This window comes from Lygodium microphyllum, chromosome 8, assembly GCF_053477565.2.
Source record: "Lygodium microphyllum isolate KBCC chromosome 8, Lygodium_microphyllum_v1.1.10, whole genome shotgun sequence".
In the NCBI taxonomy this organism is placed as follows: Eukaryota; Viridiplantae; Streptophyta; class Polypodiopsida; order Schizaeales; family Lygodiaceae; genus Lygodium; species Lygodium microphyllum.
The window spans coordinates 54177610-54203732 of record NC_141142.1 but is presented as its reverse complement, the minus strand read 5'-3'; the positions used below and the strand labels follow the sequence as shown (position 1 = coordinate 54203732).

The window sequence follows — 26123 nt, the reverse complement described above, 5'->3', positions numbered from 1 at the left end:
GCATTGCTCTTTTTTGAGAGAGATATATATATATATATATATATATATCTATGTCTTTAATATTTTAAAATAAACTCAAAAAGAAAAATATCTATACATTTCAAAATTAAGTGAATCACTTAACTAGAATTAACAATGGGTAATTTTTTTAAGACTTGACCACCTTATCATTGCACCATTCTAAGCATATGCCTTAAAGGATAATGCGAACAAACATCGAATTATTAAAAGAAAAACAAGCGCAAAAGAGAGAGGTTTTTCTCTATACTACGTAATGTGCAGTGTAAGCTGTCTGTCTCCGTTAAAAGGCTGCTGCTTTGTGCCGAATCGAGCAGTCTTTCAGTACTGCAAGAGGGGGACGAGGCAATGCACACGTGAGGTTAGATGCGCACGGCACGCGCGTCACGCCACAAAGGAAGCACACCATAGCTGGTCAGAGCTCCAAAAGAAAGAAATTCAGAGAGGTTTATGCCATCTTCTGAGTTTTACACGCGATCGGCTCACCTTTGAGGTATGATTCTGATTGAATTCAAGCCTTCTTCTGGCATAGTGAGGGGTGGTTAATCTGATGGGAGCCAGAATTGCAATTGGAGTTTTTACGTTTGAACAGAGAGAGAGAGAGAGAGAGAGAGAGAGAGAGAGAGAGAGAGAGAGAGAGAGAGAGAGAGAGATCGATCCTCTTGTATTTGCAGTTTCCGGTTCCAGCTCTGTATGCTCATCATAAGTTGTGGGTACAAGCCTGGTGCACAACGATATAAAAACCGATGTAGCTGAACGATACGATTGTCCTTCATGTGCCTGACATTGCAGACAAAAGTATCAGTTTGCGTATTCTTTCTAGTCTCGTGTGACTTTTCTCGAATTAAATAAGAAGCACATGTCCTATCAGTTTACTGTGAATTAGAGATGGCCATGGCGATAAAACATGAAGATACTGCTGAACAAAATGATCACCTTTTGTTGTCTGATGCTACCATGGACAACGTTATTGTTGATACACCTCTGCATGATAACAAGCATGCCATTCCTGAGAGCTTCATTGTTCAGGTCTCCCATCCACTGGCATTACCCCAACAAGAGGTCATTGAAGAGAATTCAAAGAGGAGTTTCAGTAAGAGTACCAATAACAGCTATATGAGGGAGGACAGAAATCCTGAGCCACCATCTAGTGTAGAACAAAGCGATCATCTATTTTTGTTTGATGATACAATGGAGAGTGTTATTTTTGACATGCCTACGGATGATCACAAGGATACTGTTTCTGATAGCTTCCCAGGTCAGGTTTCTCATCCACTGTCATTGCCTCAACAAGAGGTTGCTGAAGAGAATCACAGAAGCAGTTTCAGAAAGAATACCAATAATAGTAATATGAGGGATGATGTATTTCTTGAGCCTCCATCTTACGCAGATGTTGTTTTTAGTCCATATGCTGGAGATGCTGGCAGCAATGGGAGCTCAAAAGATCTTGAGACAAAATTTCCCCTTTCATCTTCATCACGGGCAGTTCTTTCGGAGTATCTAACAATTTCAGTTACACAGCCACAAAAGGTACAGGAAGGTACAAGCTCATCCCTAGTACCGGGGAGTAACACTTATGTTACTTATCTTATAATTACGCACACAAACATACCACACTATGGCAGTCATGATTTTTCGGTACGGAGACGGTTTCGAGATGTGGTTACTCTGGCTGACCGGCTGGCAGAATCTTATAGGGGATACTTTGTACCTGCTAGACCAGAGAAAAATATTTTGGAGAGTCAGGTCATGCAAAAACAGGAGTTCATTGAGCAGCGTAGGATTGCTCTTGAGAAATACCTTTGCCGATTAGCCAACCATCCTGTGATCAGATTAAGTGATGAACTACGCTCGTTTTTACAATCTGAGGGGAACTGGCCCTTTGTCCCTTCAATGGACGGAACGTCAACAATGCTAGATGGAGCACTAAGTTTTTCACGCCAGTTTTTTGGAGAGGGTAGTGTTATTGTGACACCTCAAGAGGTTGCCCAACCTGCAAAGGGAGGAAGAGAGCTTGTGCGTTTGTTTAAAGAACTGAAGCAATCTGTCACAATCGAATGGGGTGGAGTGAAGCCTGCAGTGAATGAGGAAGATAAAGGATTTCTGGAAAGAAAGAAGACATTAGAGGAGTTTGAGCATCATTTGCGCGAGGCATCGCAGCAGGTAACCTGTCCTTAAATGGTTTTCTTTATTTGTGAAGCAATAGCGGCTTGTTTCATTCCTTTATTTTCTATGGAGATTCTGTGCTGTTGAACCTGGTCAGAACAGTCTGAGTTATAATAATGAAATGGCAAATCTGTGCAGGCAGAGGCATTAGTTAATGCACAAGAGGAAGTTGGTGAAGCAATGGGGGATCTTGGCTTAGCTTTCATTAAGTTTGCCAAGTTTGAAACTGAGGAAGCCATGCAAAATTCTCAAAAAACACATGGAACAGATATGAGACAGCTGGCTACAGCAGCCGTCAAAGCAAGCCGCTTTCATAGGGAGGCAAACACTCAATCTGTTAAGCATTTGGTCAGTACTCTCTTTCTTGAGATTTAGTTGGAAAGTCTTATGCTAAAAAGCTTCCTTCCTGTTATATGGGGAATTTCAGCAAGTCACTACAGGTCTCTTTAATTCAATTTAAGATGTCAAGTGTGTAGTGGAGCAAAGTTTCCTTATAATTGATGCCATATTTTTGGCGAAACTACAAAGGGATTGCAAGGATAGCTCACCCCACAGTTTGCTTGAAGATGCCTCATCCCAAAGCAGCCATAGAGCATTGGTCAATGGATGCACGTCAGCTATCCAAGAACCTACCGACTATAGAGGGGATTGTTTTCTTATCTTGAGAGTCCAAAGGGCCACCTTAGAGAGGCCAAGGCATCGGACAAAGGGTACTTCTGGGCTGCCGAATGGCCCACCAAGACCAACAAAGGCAATGTTAAACTGCTTTGAATTTCTTTTTTTTTTTTTGGGGCGGGGGAGGGAGGATATGATGGAGTAATTGGTCCACTAGGGCATTGGTGAGGAAGTAAGAAAGTGGTGAAGAGGTATGGAGGGACAGTGGTTAAAAAAAGATAGCTTAGGATCCGCTCAATGATGCTCTACAATGAGATGCCTAGATGGATGCCACATGATGAGAATGCGCATGTAGCAAGGTGCCACTTGGATAGTGTCCCTTGTAGGAAAATTGTTCACTTGCCCAAGTTCCCTTTTACAAAGATCATGATGATCACAATGCAAATGATAGGTACAACAAGGAAGGGAGGCCGATATCGAAGACAAATGCTAAAACTTGTAGATACCAAGTGAAGGGTAGAAACCTCTTCTCAACTATGGATGTCGATGTTGAAGGGCAAAGAGGAACCTAATGTTGGTCTTGGTGTGGTGTTGAGAACCACGATGAAGGATGTAGATGAAGCACCCTAGTTGGAGGAACTAGGGAGAAGTAGCTGCCGCAGTAGCATCAAGAGAGGTCATAAGATCCACCTTGGGAGGGGAAGCCTCCATATTGGTAGAAGGGCAAGTTTCCATGGAAGATAAAACCACAAAGAAATGATGAGCTTTCTAGATTAGAATCTGCAAAATAGAAGTTCAAAGTGAGATGCCCTAATGCAAAATAAAAATAAAGCTAAAATGATTGAAGAGTAGAAGTAAGGAAGTATATGAATGTAGTGAAAGACAAATGAAGGAAATCCTAAAGCTTAAGTTGCCTAAGGACAGATTGTCCTATGGGTGACTCATTAGCCTAGGGAACTAATAGTGAGGAAAAGCTAGATTATTCTTGAGTATCCTAAGGGTGCTAGCCTAAGTGTGTGGCCATCATTGTGCACATCCATCAGTAGCTATTTGCCAACAAAACTCATGGTGAGGTGGGGAAATGTCTTGAGGCAAGGGTATATGAAGAGACCCCAGAATGATGGCTAGAAGTGGATGGGGTGAAAAATCTAATGCGGTGTGGTTAGTAGACCACTCACCTAAACCTTCGGTAGTCCTGTAAGGTTGGGGAGGAGGGGGCTGTCTATATGCCACATGTCCAACGGCGTGCCAATGAGGTGGTTGTGTGCCAGGAGTAGGAGCATTTGGTGTGGCAGCAATCAACTGAAGGGCTATTGAGGGGGAGTATCACCTGTGGACTATCAAGGGGGAGCACCACCCTTGAGGCTTGGATAGTATGCTAGAAGGAGCAAGAGCATGTGGTGTTGTAAAGAAATGCTCATCTACGGAATACAAAACACAATTGTACAATAAATGCACTGACTAATAAAGAAAATTAGTTAGGGCTAGGATGAACAAAGAGACAATGAACACAGAAGATAATGAAATTTGAATAATGAATGAATAGATACAATGCTCATTGCAACTAATACACTATGCAAGGTGAAAAACTGACCCCCGAACTCCCGTGTTTCAAGGAGTGAGGTAGAGAGTATGAGTAGAAGAGTGTCTCATACTTTGATGGAACCCAGATGGTAGCAGCCAGCCTCTGAACGTGTCTGGCAGCAGAACGCAGCTTGTAAAGGCCGGATCAGTGTGATAGGCAGGCAGTAGAGTGATTACAATATGCAAATGCAAACCAGACTGATAATGTGGCAGCTGTATGGATGGGCTGATCAACACAACACAGCTTTTTTGGTGTGGTCTGGGGGTTGGGTGGCAGCAGGGACTGCAAAATGCAGCAGTTTTGTTGACTTCAACATAGAGCGGCAGCAGGGAATATTGTATGGCAGTTTTGGATGATTAGTAGACAGCAAACGCAGGTTGTGATAGTCTCTGGCACTAGTTGCCTGGCTGGACAGCAGGCTGGAAGGCTGGTAAACAGTCCCAAACAACAGCAGAAGGCTGGACAGTAGATGCCAAATGGTAGACAGCTCCAACTGATATATCCTCTGCATATGGGGTGTGGACAGCAATGAGAAGGAACCTGCAAGTTGCAAAAATGAGATTGAGGTTGGATGGAGGGAAGCATCCCTATTTATGGAAAGTTCGGGTCCTCCCAATAGGGTTTGTGCTTATGGGACACAAACTTTTTCTAGGAATGTATATCTTTTTAATAAAGAGGTTTAATTTATTAATTAAGCATGTTTTAGGACTGTTTTAAAGAAGCTAATGTATTTTTAGCTCAATATCCCCTCTTGAGCCCAAAATTAGAATTAGAAAGGGATTGTACTAGCCAAAGCCTGTATTTTTATTTCTTTTTTCCAAGGCCCCTTGCCCCAAAGTAGCCAAGGTATCGGGCAAAGGGTATACATCACCTGCCTAGTGATCTACCAAGACTATAGAGGCGATGGTTAAGTTACCAAGGGAGCTCCAAGTGATCACCCAAGAGAGGCCAAGGCATTGGACAAAGGGTGCTCATTGGTGGTTCAATGGCCTACTAAGACTTGTAAAGGTGGATGTGGTTATGCAAGAGAGACCAAGGTATCAGAGCAAGGTGCTCGTTGGCATCCCAATGGTGTAAACGCAGCTTGTGAAGGCCGGATTGGTGTAAACGTAGATGGGTAGTAGGGTGAGGAGAATCTGCAAATACAAATCTTGATAATGTGGCAGTTGTACGGATGGGATGATCAGCAAAATATAGATTTTTAGGTAGTCTGGGGACTGGGCGGCAGGTAGAGCTTGCAAAAATGTAGTAGTTTTGGTAACATCAACATAGGGTGGTAGTAGACAATATTGTATGGCAGCTCCGGATGTTTAGTAGATAGCAAAGGCAAGCTATGATAGTCTTTGGCAGCAATGGCGTGGCTCGATAGCAGGTTGGAAGGGTGGTAAAGTCTTGAATAGTAGAGCAGAAGGTTGGATAGTAGGCGCTAAATGGTAGACAACCGTGGTTGTCATGGGGATGTGAAATTTTGAGATGCTTTAATCTTATTGATAACATTTGGTTAAGTTATTAATCAAATGTTTAAGGTTGTTAAAGCACATGTGATGCACATGGTAGATATTCCATAGTAATGGGCCAAGGATCCTGAGGATGTAGTGGATGTCAAAGGCAAAAGTTGTGATAAGTTATGCTGACTGGGTTTTGTTGGTCAATTGAAACTAGATTTGACCCTAGGATAGTGGTTTGGCCAATAAGTTTTAGTGGTGATGCTAGGGACTAGCATTAATTAAATAATTAATGCTAGTTTAAGTGTCATGAGCAATGTATTTTTGAAACCTCACTTAACATATGGATTAATTTTTAATCACATGGTTAAGTAAATGTTGCACATGTGAGGTATAATTGGGGTTAGAGTAAATTTATGAGCCCGGGACTCGAGGAAATGACAGGATGTCAAAGGCAAAAGTTGCTATAAGTTATGCCGCACAAGTACTTGGTGGTATCTGGTGCTAGTTGTTGGCCTAGGTCATTCATTTGGCTATAAGTGTCAGTTGGTGACACTAGAGAAGTGGCATTTAATGGTACCTAACGCCAATTTGATGGTCAAAGATGGCGCAGAGACACTTGAAAATGGAAGTTGCCTAGCCAATTTAATTATTAGCCAATCAGATTATTTTTCAAGGCATTAAAATAATTATCAGATTAATTTTCAGTATTTAAAGATTAAAAATTAATATTTAATTATAAATAATGTTGAAAAAACTATTTAGAAAGGTTGCCACTTGTCAAAAATGCCCATGCAAGATTGAAAAATGTCTTTAGAGGTTGGAGAGAGGCATTTTTAGTGTATTCAGCTTGTAAGAGAGAGGGAGGAGATGCTACTGGTCTGATTTGCAGCCATTGGAGGACCTCTTGAGGCAGGTAAGGGCAGGAGAAGACCAATCAACAGCAGGTGACAACATCTACAGGCTATTGAGACAAGGCAACAACAGTAAATGACTGATTTTTTAAAGTTCTTTGCATCTACAAGTTATTGAGGCAGGGTAACAGCAGTAAATGACAGATTTTCTTCAGTTCTTGTGAAGAAAGTCTGAAATTTCTCTCTCCTTAGCATTCTCTCTCATCTCCCAGCCTTTCTATAGTCTTGCTCTGAAGATTACAGTATTGAGATCACTAGAGGCTGAGAAATTTCAGATTTCTCTGCTGTAAACCCTGATCTGGCAGAAATTAGGGTTTAGCAGTAGCCTTGGGAAGTGTACCAAAAATTGGAAGCTCCAAGACTTGGATTCAACAGGGCTGAAGCTGTTTTTATTCAAATTTAGGTGGAGGGACCAGCAAATCAATGAATTTGGGGCATTTTCCATGTCTATCAAAGCGGTTGAAGGCCAATTGAGTGCCCGAATCAAAGGGCAAATCAGATTGAAAACTTGTTGGTCATTTTGGATAGCAAGGGAAGTTGGAATATCGAAAGGGACCCATTGTATATCTACACACGGAATATAGATAGCAATAAGAAGGCACTTGCAAGATGCAAAAATGAGATTGAGGCTAGATACAGGGCAACATGCCTATTTGTAGAAAGTTTGGGTCCTCCCAATAGGGTTTGTGCTTATGGGACACAAACACTCTTTGGGAACACATTTCTTTTTATGAAGGAGGTTTAATTCATTAAGCATGATTTGGGACAATTTTAAAGAAGTAATGTACTTTTAGCTTAACAGGTGTAGTAGTTAAAAAAACATCTAGTGGGAGTACCGTTTTTGGTTGCAATTGTGGCTTGTTGTGGTTTCTTAGCTAGAAGACCCTAGGCCTTAGTACGACACTTCTCATCTTCGGTTTCTTTGGTTTCATTTGAAGAAGAGTTGTCACCCTTGTTTTGGGTTGCCTTCCCATCTTGAGAACTCTTGCTACCTTTGGAATCCCCCCTTTGAAGGATTGGTTACCAGAGCCCCCTTTGGGTATGAAAATGGGGAAGAGGATTGCTTGTGGACTGTGTCAATGAGGGCTTCGGATCAAGTTGATGATAGAAGGTAGTATCGAAAGACAAAGTAAAGTCCCCAAATGTAAAAGTGTGGTGAAACTTGAAAAGTAGAATGACTTGCCATGGGGGGAGGGAAGGCGAGGTGTAGATAGGCCCTGGGCTGAAAGCTGGCTGATTGCTGCCAGAATATGCTCGATAAACTAGCCCACCTGATAAAATAATCAAGAAAATGATGTTGCCATCATAAATGCTAGTTGTCCCAATCTAGCCAGTGTGAATGTAGTCTAGATCCATTGAAAAAGAAAAGCACAAGTAACCAACCAATGTCAATATACCTAAAACGGACTAAAAAGGAAATGCATGCTCTTAGCAAAGGTGGCTCCTCCATCAAAACACATGTCAGAGTGAGTGTCAGTGCTCCTAATGTCTCTGTTTGACGTAGATTGAGGCTCACAAGTAGGAGATGATTGTCCATGACAACACGATACTAATAAAACCAGCCTTCCTTTCGTGGATGGGTGGTAATTCCTTGATTACAACTTAGTTACAGCAGCAACATTTATGACAAAATTGAGAAATGCAAATTAACTTACAATCTTTGACAATGGATACCTTGTTGGCCCCAAAATTGGCGTCCCTTTTGGTATTTCTTTAACTTAATTGAAGAAGTTGATATACAATGGGAGTCTCCCGATCTCTTTCGATATTTCAACTCCCCTTGCTGTCCAAAATGGCCAAGTCGTCTTCAATCTGATTTGTCCCTTGATTTGGGGAGTCAATTGGTCTTCACTCGCTTTGATGAAGATTGAAAATGCCCCAAATTCATTGATTTGCTGGTGTCCCCACCTAAATTTGACTAAAAACAGCTTCAGCCTTGTTGAATCCAAGTCATGGAGCTTCCAATTTCTGGTGTGCTTCTTAAGACTACTGCTAAACCCTAGCAGATTAGGATTTACAACAGATAAATCTGAAATTTCACAGCCTCTGGTGTTCTCAATGCTGTAATCTTCAGAGCAAGACTATTGAAAGATTGAAAGATGAGAGATAATGTTGAGGAGAGAGAAAATTCAGAGTTTGTTTGCGAAGAACTAAAGAAAATCAGTCATTTATTGTTGCTACCCTGTCTTAACAGCTTGTAGATGCAAAGAACTAAAGAAAATCAGTCATTTATTGTTGCTGCTTGTTGTTGCTACCTTGTCTCAATAGCGTGTAGATGCTGTCACCTGTTGTTGATTGGTTTTCTTCTGCCCTTGGTTGTCTCAGAAGGTCCTCTAATGGCTGCAAATTAGACCACCACCATCTCCTCTCTCTCTCTTTCTTGTAGGTTGAATGCCCTAAAATGCCTCTCTCGAGTCTCTAAAGAAGTTTTTCAATCTTGCATGGGTATTTTTGACAAGTGACAACTTTTTCAAATGGTTTTTTTAGCATTATTCATAATTAAATATTAATTTTAGTTTTTAAATACTGAAAATTAAACTAATAATTATTTTAGTACCGAGAAAAAATAATTAGACTGGCCAATAATTAAATTGGCTAGGCAACTTCCATTCTCAAGTGTCTCTACATCATCTTTGAACATTAGATTGACGTTAGGTACCATTAAATGCCACTTCTCTAGTGTCACCAGCCAACTAACACTTATAGCCAAATGAATGACCTAGGTTAACAATTGGCACCGGATACCACCAAGTACCTGTGCGGCATAACTTATGACAACTTTTGCCTTTGACATCTTGTGATTTTCTCGGATCTCGGGCTCGTAAATTTACTCTAATCCTAGTTACATCTCACATGTGCAACATTTACTTTAGCCATTTGATTAAAAATTAATTCGCATGTTAAGTGAGGTTTCAAAGATACATGTCTTCATGATAACCAATAACCCTTCTCAAATCCTAGATGTGGTTGAAGGCCAAAGAAGATAGAATGGATTTGAGGGTTGGAGAAGAAATGCCAATGTTGTAGAAGCCTATTAATGTAGTCTGACGGTGAAGAAGCTCCTTGCTATCGTGGAAATCTCCTTTTGAAACACAAGGGACCAGGATAGCCACAACCTCATCACCGATATCATCCCCCTTTGAGAGGGATGGGAGATATGAGGGAGCCACTAGAGGAGATGGGATGGAACACGTGGGATAGATGGTGCACAATTGGATGTGGCTATGGAAGACTACCGTGAAGGAGCTCTCTCTCCTGCCAACCTATCACTAAAATGGCTCTTGAAGAAGATCCTTAGTAAAGATGACTTGCTTAGTGAAGGCAATCCGAGATACTGAGTCTAGTAAGGCCATGAATAGAGAAAAGTGGGAAGTTAAAGTCTAAAACATATAGGACTTTTGAAATGGAGCTCGATGGACAACTAGGCAATAATGACGAAGTGCTAACACCACTAATAGATGTGGAGATATGCTAGGGTTTGCACAAGGAAGACGTAGAATGTACAAACATAGCTGAGACACAATAACTTAGAGGGTAAGGTAGTAAACTCAAATCCTAGATGCAAAACACAAAATGCAAAAAGACAAACACAAATAGAGAAGAAAGAGAACTTTGAAGTGAATGAATCAATGCTGTAAATGAATGAGAGAATGCACATACATAATGCTCAACGACAAAGTTGTCTAACAACTCATGCTTGTGGGAGTGGGCAAAGGAAGGGGTCAATATATGTTGTCCACCGAAGATGGATTTTGAGTGCAATAAGCACTAGTTGGAGCAGAGGTTGATGAAGAAAAGTATTGGAAAGACAAAAATGACATGTTGTAGATGCAAATGCAAATCAAGCCGATGCTAGAAATAAAAGGGCAGTAGGCATCATGTGCAAGGTTGTTTAAGCACATGTGATGCACATGGTATATATTCCATAGTAACAGGCCAAGGACCTCGAGGATGTAGTGGGTATCAATGTTACCAGTCATGTTTGTTATGCCTTGTCATTTCTTGCCTATGAACCTTAGTCTAAGTCAGAGGAGGACTTTAGGAGCTTTGATCTGTCTATCACTTGTTTTGACGGAGGAGGTAGCTCATTCTAGAGGACTCAATTTATTGCATTTCAGTTCATTTTCTCCTCTAGTCGGGATTTTATATGCATTTCCTGGGGCAGTTTTTACATTCTTTAGCTTGCCTCACCTACTAGACATTGTCCACCCTTTTCAGGATTTTTCTGAGCATTTATGGCATTTTTACTAGCATTAAATGTTGGTTGCGGACTAGCATTGAATGCTGGTCGACTATATTTTTGGCCCTAGATTTTAGGTTGGCTAGTTTTTGGGATATTTGGCTATTTATAGCCATTTCCCACTTGGCAGTCATATATATCATCATCTTCCCTCCTTGGCAGGTGCACTCTCCAACTCCATCTTCCGCCGTCTTCAGTGTTGTCGTCATCATCAGCCTTTGATCTAGTGTCCTCACTGATGCTATGGGCTGCGTGCAAGGATCGATCAGTCCTGTATTCAACACTTATTCCTTGTTCAGTGCAGGTTTCTCTTCTTTTCTCTTGTAGATTGCCTCTCTCTCTTCCTCTATGTTTGAGTTCCTTCTTCCGTTGCACACTCTCACATGGTATCAAAGCATGGTATCATTGTCTAAGAGAGACACAGAGTTGACTTCTTGCAGAGAAGACCACCTCAGACTGCCAAACAGCCTTGCCACATCAGGTTTATGCTGAAAATGCAGCTTTCTGCTTGGAGGTGTCCGCTTTTCTTGTGCAAAATACTCATTTTGCTGCCTACTTCCTCTCTTGCTAGAGGCGACAAGCTTCCTTAGTCAGGTGATAGTCTTCTGTTGCAAACGCAGCGTTCCTTGGTTAGGCGACAACTCTCCTCAGCAGATGCATATAGTCCTTGTGTAGACGATAGTCTATCTCCCCCACGCGAACCCTCTACATTGATTTCCTTGTGATCTTGTAGGCGTTTCCTCCTCTTTTGGGGTTGTCTACTGTCAAAATGTAGATTTATTGTGGATTCCTTGCAGAATATCGAAGATGTCTGATCACCAGTTCTTTGTTGACTCAGAGGATGAGGTCTATGTTCCTTTCTTTGAGAGACCGAGAGATTTTCGTGCAAGCTCACACGACGACTGGAGGTCACCTATCCTATTTGTACGGGATCCCTCTCTTCCTTGTTCTCTTCATGTTTCATAGAAGGCTCGTTCTGCTGGCCTTCATATTTCTTTCATGGCACCCTCTATATAGGTGCCTATGAAACCAACCTTCCTCCTTGAAAAGGGTGGTAATTCCCTGATTAAGCACTTAATTACAACAATTAGCAAATACACATAACTTGAAATGTACAAATTATTAATAATCTCGGACATTGGACACCTTCTTGGCTCCAAAATTGGCACCCCTTTTGGCATTTCTTCAACTTGATTGCTAATCGAATGAGTACAAGTTGAGATTTACAATCTCCTTTGTTGTTCCAAAAGCCCCTTTTGCTCAAGAATCAACAATCAATTTGGGCCGGTTGCCCCTTGATTTTTACCCAAGAATTACACAAATGGAACCTCCTACTGGTCAAATGCTGCCCCAAATTACAATGAATGGGTTGGCATTTGAATTCCTTGACAATTACACAAATTTTAGGTGCTGAATTCAATGTACAATGCCTTCATCAACTGGCACGGGTCCGGAGGTGGTTGCCAAATCCTAATTTCTGCAAAAATTTAGGGTTTACAGCAGAGATCTCTATGCTATCCACCAAATTTGGCTAAGATCTGCTCAAAATGGTTGAGAAATACTGAGATCTCCTAAGAATGGGTTGGAGAAGGTGAGAGAAAGCTGAGATGAGAGAGAAAATTGATTTTCTTTGTGAGAAAACCCTAAATTCTACTTGCTGTCTGCTCCAGTCTGCATTTAACGCAGTCACCTATTGGCATACACCTCCAAAATGCTGTCACTTGATCAGCAATGTTATTTCCAGCCCTTGGAAAGTGACTCCTGGTTGTCCCCTGCCTGCTGCTGAGGCCCCTAGATGGTTGTCTTCTGCAGTAAATTGTTGTTCTTTGATCAGGAAATAAACCAGCAGCTCTCTCTCTCTCTCTCTCTCTCTCTCTCTCCCTCCCAAGCTGTAAACTAACTGAATGGTTGAAACCCAGCCCCTAAAAACGTTTTCTCAGGTTGCGTCGGTATTTTTGCCAAGTGGCAGCCTTCTATACCCATTTTTCAGCATTATCCATCTATTTAATTAATTTTTAGAATTAAATAATCCTAAAAATTTATTTCAGCCCTTCAAACCCTGCCCAAAATTAATTGTATCCATTCATAATTAAATTGGCTAGGCCATTTGCAACTTGGAGTGGTCCCCAACCTTTGTTGACTCTTAGACTAGCATTAATTAATTAATTAATGCTAGTCCCTAGTGTCACCATCGACACTTATTGACCAAATAACTATCCCAAGGTCAAAACTAACACCAATTGACCAACAAAACCCAATCAGCATAACTTATCACAACTTTTGCCTTTAACACCCACTGCATCCTCGTCAAGGTCCTTGACTTGTTACCATGAAATAACTATCATGTGCATCACATGTGCTAAATAACCTTGCACATTTGATTAGTAATGTAATCAAATGTTATTAGCAAGATTAAAGCATCTCAAAATTTTACGTCCCCGTGATAGCCCGTACTTTCTTCTTTGCCCAAAGAAGATCAGCTTGATGGTTCCAATTACTCGCTTTGATTGTGTAAAGTAAAGTGTATCCTTGATATCTTCGATCTTTGGGAGCTTATTACCCACCCTATTCCTCGTCTAGTGGAGGATCCCACCATTGGATCATCGATGGATCATGTGGCCTTATGGGATTGACTCAACTCTAGAGCATGATCTTTCCTCTCAATGAGCTTACAGGATTTTGTCCTAGTGCATGTGCGTAGGTTACGCAAAGCAACGGAAGTATAGACAAAGCTTGCTTCTTTATACCATCAGAATACATTTACCCACTGGATTACTCTCAAGCAAAAGCTATGGATGCTTGTTGTTGATGACTCTCCTTCCATGAAGGATCATATCAATAGGTTGGAGTGTTTGGAATAAAGGCTCATTGTGCCTTTTACGGTGTTCAGGTATGCACACACCCTTACACTTGTACTTTATATATATTATCAAAACCTAAAGTGGTACATCTTGTTATTGTACGAAAAAACTTTGAGTGTCGTGCTCTCACTCTTTCTGCTCCTCTCTCTACTTTGAACTTTGCACTAAATCTAATCTGCACTCTATCTTGATCCTTGCACATCTGCCATCAAATTGGTATCAGAGTGGACAAGAGATAGCTCAGGTGTGCACGTGTCTCAAGACAATTGACAAGTGTGTGTAGGCTCAGCAGGCGCAGGTCAAAGTCAATAGTCAATTGCCTGATGGAGGTAGTTGAACCAACGGGCACGGATTCTATAGGTGACCAGGGTAGGCGACAAACGACAGGACTTGCAATAGCTACGATTGATCAACGTTGCGGCAGTTAGGTGGACAAGCGCAGCAAGCGGGGACCAAGCAACACGTGGCGAGGCAGACGAAAGGCTATGACGACCAGACTGCGACGGGCTAACAAGGTGATGCACTGCAGGTCAACGCTACGCCATGAGTTGATAGATTTGTTATCATTTTTTTTTCTCTAATTTCTTGCAATTTTTACTCTCCCACTCTACCGGGTGTTTGCGTGCACAAGCAGAGAGTGTAATCTTGGCCTGAAAAGTTGGTGCTTTTTCTAGATTTGGGGATTGTGATACAGAACGGGACAATCTGACTCAGAAATTGCAAAATCGGTGCACATTTGCCCGGGAAAATTTGGGGCTTTTCACATTTTAGTGAAATTTCTTCAATTTCATTGAAATTTGTGCACACTGAAACCGAGAAAATTTGTGCACACCGGACGTGAGAAAATTGGGGCTTTTGTAGAATTTCATCAATTTGTGCAAGAATTTCTTGAAATATGCACTTGGATACATGTATTGATGTAATCTGGATGGATTTCCTTTTGAAAATTTGGGGCTTTTGACTGAAATTGTCCAATGTGTGCTTGTGAATGCTTTTGGAGTAGAAATTGCTGTCAAATTTTGGGGATTTCACATGTAATTGGTACCTTGGCCTCTAAATGTGGCTGTAATTGTTTGGAGTGCAGTAGCAGACACTCCCTGATTCTGAAAATCAATTTGCAGATCTGAAATTTCTGCAAATTTTTGATTTTCATTGCTGGTTGGTACTTGCAGCGTACCGTGGTCACTTGTGTGACATTTGGCCTTGCATTTGGTGACTTTTGAGTCAATTTAGTGTTGCAAATTATGGCTGGAAACAGTGACAGCAGCAATCTTTTGCACATCAGGAAGATTGAGGGTGCACATAATTTTGCAATATGGCAAAAACAGTGCTACAATGTCTTGGTGCAGAAGAAACAGGTGAAGCCCATCAAGGCTAAGGGAATAAAACTAGCAGGTATGGAACAAGAAGAGTGGGATGATTTGGATGAGCTTGCACGCTCTACCATTGAGCTCTGTGTCAGACAACTTGCTCTTTAACATTGAGAAGCTGAATTCAGTATATGCAATGTAGCTAAGACTTCAAGAATTGTATGCTCAGAAAAGTGCAACTAGCAAGGTTTATTGGCTGAAAAAGTTAATGGACTTTCGCATGGAGGAAGGTACAACCATGTTTGTACATTTGAATGAGTTCGTTCAACTCCATTTTCAGTCAGCTGATTTCTTTAGATTTCCATATTGATGATAAGTTCAAAGGTACTTTCTTGCCATGCACCCTACCTAAAAGTTGGGATACTTTCAGGACATCCTTGAGTAACTCAAATGCTCAGCTATTGTATTCTGATGTGGAGAGTTCGCTGATGGAAGAGCTCAATAGGCAAAATAATTCAGCAAACAAGTCTTCTAATGCATTGCACACCAGGGGTAGATTTCAGCAAAAGGGCAGTTTTGAAAATAGAGCACGCAGCAAGTCTTGTGGAAAAAATGTGGAGTGACATCATTGTGGCAAGAAAGGGCACTATAAATGGGACTATTTTCAATTGAAGAAAAAGAAAGACAAAAACAAAAACACTTAAGATAACAAGGTTGAGAAAAAGGACAGCCAGTCTACAAAGAATAGCAGTGTGAAGATAGAAGAGGTAAGTGTAGTCACTCATGAGAATGATAGTGATAGTGATGTATTTGTTTCTTTTTTGTGTGCACATGCTTTGATTGCAGATTCTGAGGATGACATGTACACTTGGATACTTGATTTAGGTGCGTCATTTCATGTTACACCACATCATGAGTAGTTTTTGGACTACAATGGTGGTGTACGTGGTATTGTCTACTTGGGGGATAACTATGCATGTAAAATTGCAGGCATGGGCAGTGTGAAATTGGAATTTTAGTATGGCTCCGTGTTTGTTTTGTATAATGTAAGGTATGTACCTCAGCTTAAGAAGAGCTTGATAAGTACAAGACAGCTAGATGATGAAGTCTATCACACTACCTTTGGGGATAGTAAATGGAAAATTTGAAAGGGCTCTTGCATTGTTGCCAAGGGCTCCAAAAGTGATACTTTGTATCCTTTGTATGTATCTAGCATGCGTGACCATGTAGTCGCCATAACCGAGTAGCCAAGTGTTGCTTTGTGGCATAGCCGGTTGGGACACATAAGTCAAACTAGAATGAAAGTGCTTTCTCGCTTGGGTTATTTGCTATCTTTGAGGTATGCTGATTTTGAACAGTATGATCATTGTATTTATGGTAAACATGCTCAAATGTCACATAAAAAATCTTTCTCTAAAGTCTTCATTCTTAGAGTTGGTACATTCAGATGTATGCCAGATGCTAGGGTTATCTCTAGGGGGAAAGAAGTATTTCATTACTTTTGTTGATGATGCCACACGCAAAGTATGGGTTTATCCAAGCCGTTGTAAAGACGAGGCCTTGGATAAATTTAAAAATTCTTGCCCCTTGCTGAAAATTAAACTAGTAAGATATTAAAGTGTCTTTGCTTTAACAATGGTGGGGAATATGTGTCCAAAGCTTTTTAGGACTTTTGTGACAACAAAGGGATTAAAAGAGAGCTCACCGCTCCTCGCAATCGATCCCAAAATGGTGTACTAGTCATTGTGAGGTGTATGCAGATGAGTATGAGTTTTACTTGGGCATTGACACTATACTTTTGAATTAACTTATGATCAATTTGGCATGAATTTTGCCTTAATTTTTAGAGAAAAATTCTAATAAGTTTTAGCTCAGTTTTTGCAGTTTGAGAACCGTTTATAGTCACTTTCGGGATAAGTTTTACAGCAGTTGATTGTTGGTCAATTTTTGCACTGAATTTGTGATCAGTTCTCAGATAAATAAGTGATCAGTTTATGATCAAATTCTGCTCTGTTTGTAGTGGGTTACAGCTGGTTCCATGGACAATAGCATGCTAGTAAAATACCATTGATAGTTTCAGTCATGGTTTATGTTGAATTGATGCTGAAGGGTATATTTCACAATCTTTCATTTTTCCATGTGAAACTTCTCTAAAAATCATGCAATGTATATATAACTTTTGGATGCCTAGTTTAAGCCTCATATAGGAACCGATGTTTATAAAGGCTTGCACATGTCTACCAAATAAGAGTGATCTATTTTTCTCTTAGAAAAATCTTTTCTAGAAGTAATCATCTTTGGGAATACTTATCTATAATAATTGTAGCATTGGGCTTGGATAGATTCAAAGGTGATCCACATGACATTTAAAAAACCTTGGAGTGATGTATAAGTCTCTTCATATTTAAGAAAGTGATACTAAGCATATACAATAAAGTCAACACAAGGATAAGGGGATATGCGGATACCTTTTGTAAAAAATTGAAAGTTGTTAGTTACTTGGAGTCAAGATCTTTGAAAATGAAAGGAGAAGGTGGAGCTAAGCTTGGACACATATGAATTTGAGTATTTTAAAGAAATACTTCAATGACTTTTCCATGTGGTATATATATTCGATTCTTTTTTTTTCTCTTATAAATTTTTCATATATATATGTCACTTTTCCTAGCCTATTATTGAATTAACTGACACTATTTTTTTTAAATATTTGAAGCTTCATAAATGATGTATGTATAGAAAAAACTTTGGGCCACCAAAAGAAGACAAGATAATAATATATTGGTGTATGAAGGGATTTGTAACAAAGGTCACATCGACAATGGTGAAGATTTGAGATTTTTTTCAATTATTTTTTAAAATATTTTTTCCATAAATCTTTCTTCAAAGCAAGCTTCATCTCCTTTTGGAGGATATAATATATTGTAAGTAGTTTATATACCTTTTTATATTTTCTCTACTTAAACCCTTTTAAAACTATCAATCCCATGTTGTAAAACCTCACATTATACTAGTAATATATGTGTATAAATCTCTCTTACATTTTTCAACTTTTGTAGTTTTTCTTTTTTATTTTTATTTTCTTCTAGGAAGCTTGACTATGTAGATTTATATACACAAGCCAACAAAATGCATTATGAAAGGAGACTCCATGCATTGCCTTACATCACGTGGTGCATTAGTCAATTTAGAGCTCTAATTAATCATTATTATATTTAATTAATTGAACTTAGCAATATAATCCAACCAAGTGTCTATATAAGGGATATCTTTGAGCATTCAAGGAAGGAATACACATGTTCCATTGCATTACTATTCTCACCACCTCTATTATCTTTCTCTCCTTCACCATTTTTCCATTGCTCTCTCTACTTATCACTATTCTTTCCGACTTCATCACACATACCATTTCTCTCTCCCTTATCTCTCCATCCATTTTTCAACTCCATTACTTTCCTCATTTCCCACTTTATCATACTCTCACCCTCTCTTACCCTTGTCCTCATGCTCTCTTATTCTCTATCATTCCATTATCCCCTATCTTTCTATCCCACTATCCCCAATCTCCTCCACATAATCATTCTCTTGACTCCTTCCTCCACTTTACCTTCCTATATTATCGCCACAATTGTTCTTACACTTATGTGTGTTTGTTCCCCTCTCCATTTTGGATTGGATTGCATTAGTTATAACTTTGAATATTAGCATCTTCAATCACTTGCTTTATATTGTACTATACATTCTTATCTCTTTCTCTTTAACATCATCATGTTTCTACATTGTGTATAAAGAGTGCCATAGTCTATTTCCAATTTGGCTAGGTGGTGTCATTTTCACATCTCTTAATATAAGGAGATTGATCCCCTTTCTATAGAGGCCATAAGTACTCATGCTCTCCCTCATTAATTGGTGCCCTCGTTGAGGATATTTCACAAGAAACCTTAAAAATTTTCTTTGAGAAGTGAAAGTTTATATTTGCTTTCTAAGTCCTTTGTTAAAGATGAAAAATATTGGTACAAAAAATCAACCATTTAGAGAGAACATGCTATTTGTGCCTTTTTGTTTTCAATTAGTTTACATTATCTTTAGTAAAAAAAATCATTTTCAATAACATATAGCTCTCATGTTTGGGCCACAAAGACTAGCTGTGATTAATACTTCGGTGTGGAGCCATTTATTTTCCCATCATCAACTATCAAAGTTCGCTTGATGTCATGATCTTTGTCTTGCAATAGGTCACTTTGTGAAAATATATGATTTATCTAAATTTTACATCCTTTTTATGCCAATGTTCTCTAGAAGATTATACTAATTATGAGTCTAAGTTTGTGAGCATTTGGGCAAGATGGTCTACTATCCTACCCAATGGAGAGAGAGTTTCTAATTTTCTCAAGGAAAAAAGATTTATGGTGAATTTTTTTTTCTTTTTTGTACGAGGTTAAAAGCAAATTTCCCGGTATATTTGAAGAGGCAATGGAAGTGGTAAGAGCTAATGATTGAAAATTGAGATAAAAGAAATATAATATCTATTACTCCTTGGAGATGTCATGCCCTTTGGCCTAACCAATGCCCGTGCTACCTTTCAAAGTTTTAATGAACTTTGTCTTCCAGCCTTTCTTTGGTAAGTCAATCAGGGTGTTTATTGATGATTTCTGTATCTACAGTTCTCGTAATCTCCACTTGGCTAGAGTGGATGAAGTGCTAAGTAGATTAGCATAAATGGGTGGACAACTCAATATAGATAAATGTCGCGTTGAGGAAAGAAATGTGGTTTTGCTGAGCCATGTAGTATTAGAAGATGGAATTGAAGTTGATTTGGAGAAGGTTTGTGGTCTCTTGATACTACGGGCTTTTACCTCTAGGAGGTCAGGTACTTAATTTATTCATCTATTAGCACAATTGGTCTTGCGCTTGTATCATACCACCGTGTTGGGACCAATATTTTTATGTAAATCCTAATGTGGGATCAGAGTCTGTAGGAGTACTACTACTACAAAAGGATCCAAGGAGCTTACTCTTAAGGTCTACTTACGTTGCTAGTAGAGTGATGGAATCAACATAAAAGAATTATACTCTTGCTGAGTATATGGTTTTAGCTCTTATGTTTGGTGTGAAGAAGTTTCACTTCTATCTTTTACCAAGGCGCTTCGTTGTTATCATTATAGAGTAAACCTTTCTCTATGTCCTACAATACATGGATGTTTCAGCTAGGATTTCTAAGTGGGTAATCTAGTTGCAAGAATTTGACTTTGCAGTAATGGTGGAAGATTAAATTCGAGCGTGCCTTGCCAATGTGCTATTTTGAAGATACCATGAGAAGAAGGTAAAACAAAAAATAAGCTCAAGCTACAATCACAAATAGAGCCATCTAAGGTGCTAGATGAAGCCTTTGCACTTTACTTTGATGGAACATATAAGAGGAATGAAGGCAAAAAAACAATAGGTATAGTGGTTTTTTGTTCTATTGGGAGAGAAGGTAATGGGGAGAGGAGTTTCCCTGCAAGGGGTGAGATCAAACAACGAGGCAAAGTATGCAGCACTTTTTAAGAGGCTAGAATGGTGTCTAGATAATGGGATTCATAAATGGAATGTTTTTGGTGATTCTATACTATTGATCAAACAAATTTAAGGCATTTGGACTTGTAAGAGTGAAAATTTGGCTACTAGATTAAGGGAGGTAAAAAGTTTATGAAGAAATTTAAAGATATATAGATACACTTAAACAAGAATCAGATTATAAATATCTTGTCTAGTGTTAAAATGAGAGATCAAATGATGGGAGTTATAGAGCTACAAGATTTGAAGTTTTAAAGTAGTAAACATCTATAAAACATTATTTGTTTTTTAGAGATAGGAGAGTATCTAGATCATTTAACTAAGGAGCAATGAAGGTGGCTAACTCGAAAGACAGTTATATATTAACTCATCAACAATGAGCTCTATTATCAACCAAAAGATTAAGTTCTTTGCAATGTCCCATCTTACAATGAAATAAGTGACATTTTGGAAGCTTGCCATGATGGAATATGCGATGGTCATTTTGCCCATTATATCACTAGTAGGAAAATACTCCAAGCAGGATATGTTTGGTTAAGTCTATATCAAGATGTGTAATTTTGGTGTAAGGCTTCTGATGCGTGTCAAAGAATAGGGCCAAGGAAGCTCACTCATAAAAACCGTTATTAAATTATATAGGCCATTTGCTCCAGCTCGTCACATCACGTATGCTATCCTCGCACCCGACTGATCGTCACGCCACCCCCCGCCGGATTCATTGCGTTTGCCTCACCGTTCCCTCCTTGTCGCTGCCCCCGCCCTTGACTGATCGTTGCGCCACCCCTCGCTGGATTCATCGTGCTTGCCTCGCCATTCCCTCCCCGTTGCCATCGCCAGAGCCCCCTCTTGATTGTGGCACGTTGCCATTGCTCCGTTCAGCGCTTGCTCGTTCCTCCTCTGCCTGCACGTGCGCTTTCTCTCTGCTTGTACCCGGCCTGCCCTGCCCCTATGCCCACCTTGCCCCTACGCCCGCCCTGCCCCCCTACGTGCGCTTCCCCTTCCTCCCCGCGCTTGTCCCGCCCGCCCCAGCTCCATTTTCTTCTCCCCTGGCCGCCACCTGTTTTCCCCCCTCTTCCACACACTGCCTTCGCCTTGAGGCTCGGCCCCTTGTCAGATAGACACACCACCACATCGAAAACAACTTCCTTTCTTCCCTCCCCTCCCCGCGCCCCCCCTCCCCCCCCCCCCCTCCCCCAATTGCTCCCTCCCCCTTCAGCAACTCCCCCCTCCGGTAGCACAACAGCGTGATAGGTAGGTTCTCAGCAGGGACACGCAATGGAAACCTTTGGTCAGACGCCGGAGCACTCTGCGAGTGCCTCCCAGTCAAACACCTTGCACATCCTTTCTGAGGAACAACTCTTAGTTGTCCGGGCTACAGAGTTGGAGCTTAAAGAAACAACGATATTTGGTTAGGTAGTTGAACACTCTCCAGCGAGGCCCGAGCTACGAGATTGACTCCACTCCACGTTGCGCATTGGTACATTGCAGATCTTGGAGGCAATCCTCATGGGCCGAGTGATCTTCATGGTTTGACTCACCTGTGTGGATGCAGCTCGGGAGTTAGTGGAGAGCTTACTCTATGTCTCCACGAAGGGGTCATTTACGTGGTTCCCTGGTATAGCGGCTTCACAATGGAGACTTTTGCGCTCCACAACAGATTTCTCAGACACCCAGTCACCTTACTTTTCCCCGGATTGGTGGTAGAGTACCACCAGTTAGTGGAGGACTTTGGATGGCCCTTCGGCACAGTTCTTCCTGCCTCCTTCGTGGATGCAGTGACAACTGTAGGAGTCCCAAAGGTAGGAGTGGTCGTGAAAGACAAAGAATATACCAAAGTTCTTGGAGATTGAGGCAGGAGGCCACTCCTTTAGGCAGCAGGTCATTGTGACTGGGCAACTAGGACAGTGCCTGCGCTGCCACGACTTTGGGCATCGGGCAGCAGATTGTATGCGTTTTTGAGCCAAGGCGGCTCTGTTGACAGGCCCGCAGGTGGATGTTGACGGCTTTACATGGGTCCAGAGATGACAGAGAGGGAGACGGCAGGGGGGGCTGCAACCAACTCCTCAGACACAGTCTTGACAGTAGGGAGCAGTAGGGTGAGCGATGCCCCCTTGGTAGAGCACCCTGCAGCCCCCTCTGCCCGCCGCACCTGGCATGACCGCAGTTTCCCACATCCACCACCCGTGCCATATACTACCTCACCTGAGATCCCATAGCCCCCACACTTACCCCTCCCCCCCATATTGACCCTGGCCTACAGCCCTCTCCCTCGAGGGCCACCAGTCCCCCCCCCCCCCCCCCCCCCCCCAACCACCACCCGCCACGTACCTCCGACCATCCCACCATCCCTTGATCCTCTTCCCCCCCACCACCTCCCCTGATCCACATCCGATTTAGGTGATCCCTCTAGACCCATCTCCCCTCATTCCATAGGAGGTGATGAGCCACACACGCCGACATTCTCCTCGGACCACTAGTTTTTCTTCTCCTGCACAGCCACCAGCTCATCTGCCCCTACTGCCCGTCACACTTTTCTGAGACAGACACAGCTGTTGCCATAGGAGTTTTTCCACAGTGGCCCTTGGTCCTACCTGAAAGTCGCGGAGCGCGGAGAGTTTCCACTACCTCTAGAGGTGGGGATCTTCGTGGTTCGTAAGTCAAGGAGGGGCAAGGTCCATTTGCTAGCACTGCACCGGATGGACCAAACTACGCTTTTTTCCTTTAGTCCTCTCACTCAGGGGATTGGACGATGACACAGATAGAGGAGTTGAAGAGTTAGGTGGCGGACCACATCTCCCAGTGGATGGGAGAAGAAGGACTAGCACTGTTTGCACAGCAGTGGCCTGGTTGCATGATGGACATTAACTGGTGGGCTGGTGTCGAGATCCCACATTTGAGCATTATCTTTCGAGCCCCTCCATAGTGGAGAGCTCCGAGGGATGTGATTGAGTGGCCCCTGGTGCAGGCGGCCCGTTTGTATCAGTATACAGAGTCACGACTCTGAGCATGGCTGATAGATGCATTGATAGTATCACTTGGAGCATCTATCACCCCTATGGTCCGGCCGAGGGCGGTGGGGGACTGGAGTTCGCCGTCTAGACCCGCGGCAAAGTGTACTTGCATGCCCCATAGTTTCTCCTTCTCATTAGTAGCCTCCAGATTGAACAAATGTTTGTTCGGTTAGTCACAAGTTTCCCCATGAGCTTACACCTTGCATCCTAGAATGTGAATGGCCTCCACTACAGTGGGGCACGTGGTTCCAAGAAGTTGATTGTTCGGCAGGAGCTGCAACTTGCCCTTGTCGGACGGATCGACATCTTACTTCTATATGAGCACAAGCTCACTTCCACCCAGGCCTAGCGGGTAGGGAAGGTACTCCCGAGCAACTCGCACACTTATTGGGAGCACGCTATAGGTGCCTACAGCAGGAGTGGAAGCGTATGTACCTCTTTTGGCCCGAGTCTCACTACTTGTGTACAAGACCACGGGACGATAGTGGCAGGGAGGGTTCTATGGATCAGATTGGATATTGGGGACTTGTGCCTTGGAGTCCTCAATGTCTATGCCCCTACGGAGGTTAGGGCATGCAGCAGATTCTGAGTGGAGATCGTGGATGGACTCCCAGAGGTGGATTCTTGGATCGTTGGTGGAGACTTGAACAACCTGGGGGCTTTGGAGGATAAGCTGGGCAGAGGTAGAAACTACCAAGGCATGGTTGGGGAGTAGGAGGCATGGGAGGTCTTTCTACTGGCAGTAGGAGCACGCGATGCTTGAAGAGACCCTACCTTCCACAGGAGGGAGAGGTTGTGAAGAAAATTGCTAGGGTTTGCACTGAGGACACACAGAGTGTACGACCACGACAGAAACACAAAGAGACAAACACAGACACAGAGGGCAAAACTCAAACCCTAAATGCAAAACTCAAAACTCAAACCCTAAACGCAAAACTCAAAAACTCAAAACACAGAAACTCAAACACAAACAGAAGAAGGGAGAGAGAGAACACAACTCTGAAGTGAATGAATGCTGTAAATGAATGTAAGAGTGTACAGTGTGCTCAAGGGCAGAGCAATGTCGGAGTGTGAAGTCCACCGGAGACGGATCCCAAGTCTGTGACCACCAGTCGGAGTGTAGGAGTGCTGAATACTGAATGGCAGCAGGCTGGTCACCAAAAAGCAGTAGTTTGGAGGCTGGAAACTGGTAAACGCAGCAGTGTACCATCGATCGGAGGCTGGAAACCGTGCACAGTCCGCTGTAAACAGCAGGCTGCAACAGTGTTTGATGTGGTTGGCGATGATTGGATGATCAGATCGCAGCAGATGATGATGTCGCCAGCAGTTGACGTCAGCATGGATGAAGGCGCCAGTAGCAGGAGCAAACACGGATGGAGTGGTAGCATTCTTGAGGGCTGGACAACCACGTGGGAGGAGGCTGATGGCTGAAATCTGGATGTGGAGTGAGAAACTTGCACAGGTGGAATGAGGCTGAATGGAGGCAGCCTGTTTATTTATAGATGTGGAAGGGTGCCCAAAAAATTAGGGTTTCCACTAAACTCTCTCGAACCGCTTCTCGTTTTAGGGTTTCCACTGAACTCTCTCGAATCGCTCTCCGTTTTAGGATTTTTACTCTAAAAGAGCATTTTTAAGTGTGTTTTGGGGCTGTTTAAGAGGCTAATCATCAAGTAATGCATGTTTTAGCTCAATACCCCTCTTAGGCCCAAAACTGAGCCGAAAGGTTATGCCAACCACTGTGATGTTTATTGACCCCAAGGCATCCCATCCCAAAGCAACCAGGGCATCAGACAAAGGGTGCATATCGGCTGCCCAGTGGCCTATCAAGACTACAGAGGTGATGGTTATCTTACCAAGGGAATCCAAGCAGTCACCCTAGAGAGGACAGGGCATCGGACAAAGGGTGCACGACAGCTGTCCAGTGGCCTACCAAGCCCTACAAAGGCGGATGAAACCACATGGAACTTTAAAAAAAAAAAAAGAAGGTAAATTTTATGGGATGCGGCCGATTGAGTAATAGTGACCCAGAAGATGGGAGTAGAGAGGGTACACCCAACACATCACAAAACAATACAAGCTAACCCATCCACTCACGATGTTGATGACGAGGAAAAATAGGTGATGAGGTATCCATGTGATGAAAAAGGATGGTGGTGTGGGAACAACAGCCGCCGGTGAAAACAACTTAGGATCCGCTCAAGTGGTGCTTTGCACAATGAGATGTAAAGTATGCTACATGCTGAAGAATGCTCATGTAGCAGGTACCACTTGGACAGTGTCTCTCATGGGAAAGTTGTTCACTTGCCCAAGCGCCCTAGTATAAAGATGATAAAATCATGCAATGCAAAGGGTACTTTGAATGATGCCGAGAACCATAAGGAATGAAAGAAGATAAAGTGGATAAA

At 41.9% G+C, this 26123-nt stretch overlaps 1 protein-coding gene across 1 annotated transcript in view; it reads left to right on the top strand.

The window, feature by feature from the left end:
- Positions 1-277: 277 nt before the first annotated feature.
- Positions 278-26123, top strand: part of LOC148032295 (sorting nexin 2B-like) — a 95218-nt gene continuing 69372 nt past the window's right edge. The window contains exons 1-3 of the mRNA XM_087682939.1: positions 278-511; positions 693-2181; positions 2323-2532. Of these exons, the coding sequence (XP_087539065.1) occupies positions 907-2181; positions 2323-2532 (1485 nt within the window). The 5' untranslated portion in view covers positions 278-511; positions 693-906. The remainder of the gene's footprint in view (positions 512-692; positions 2182-2322; positions 2533-26123) is intronic.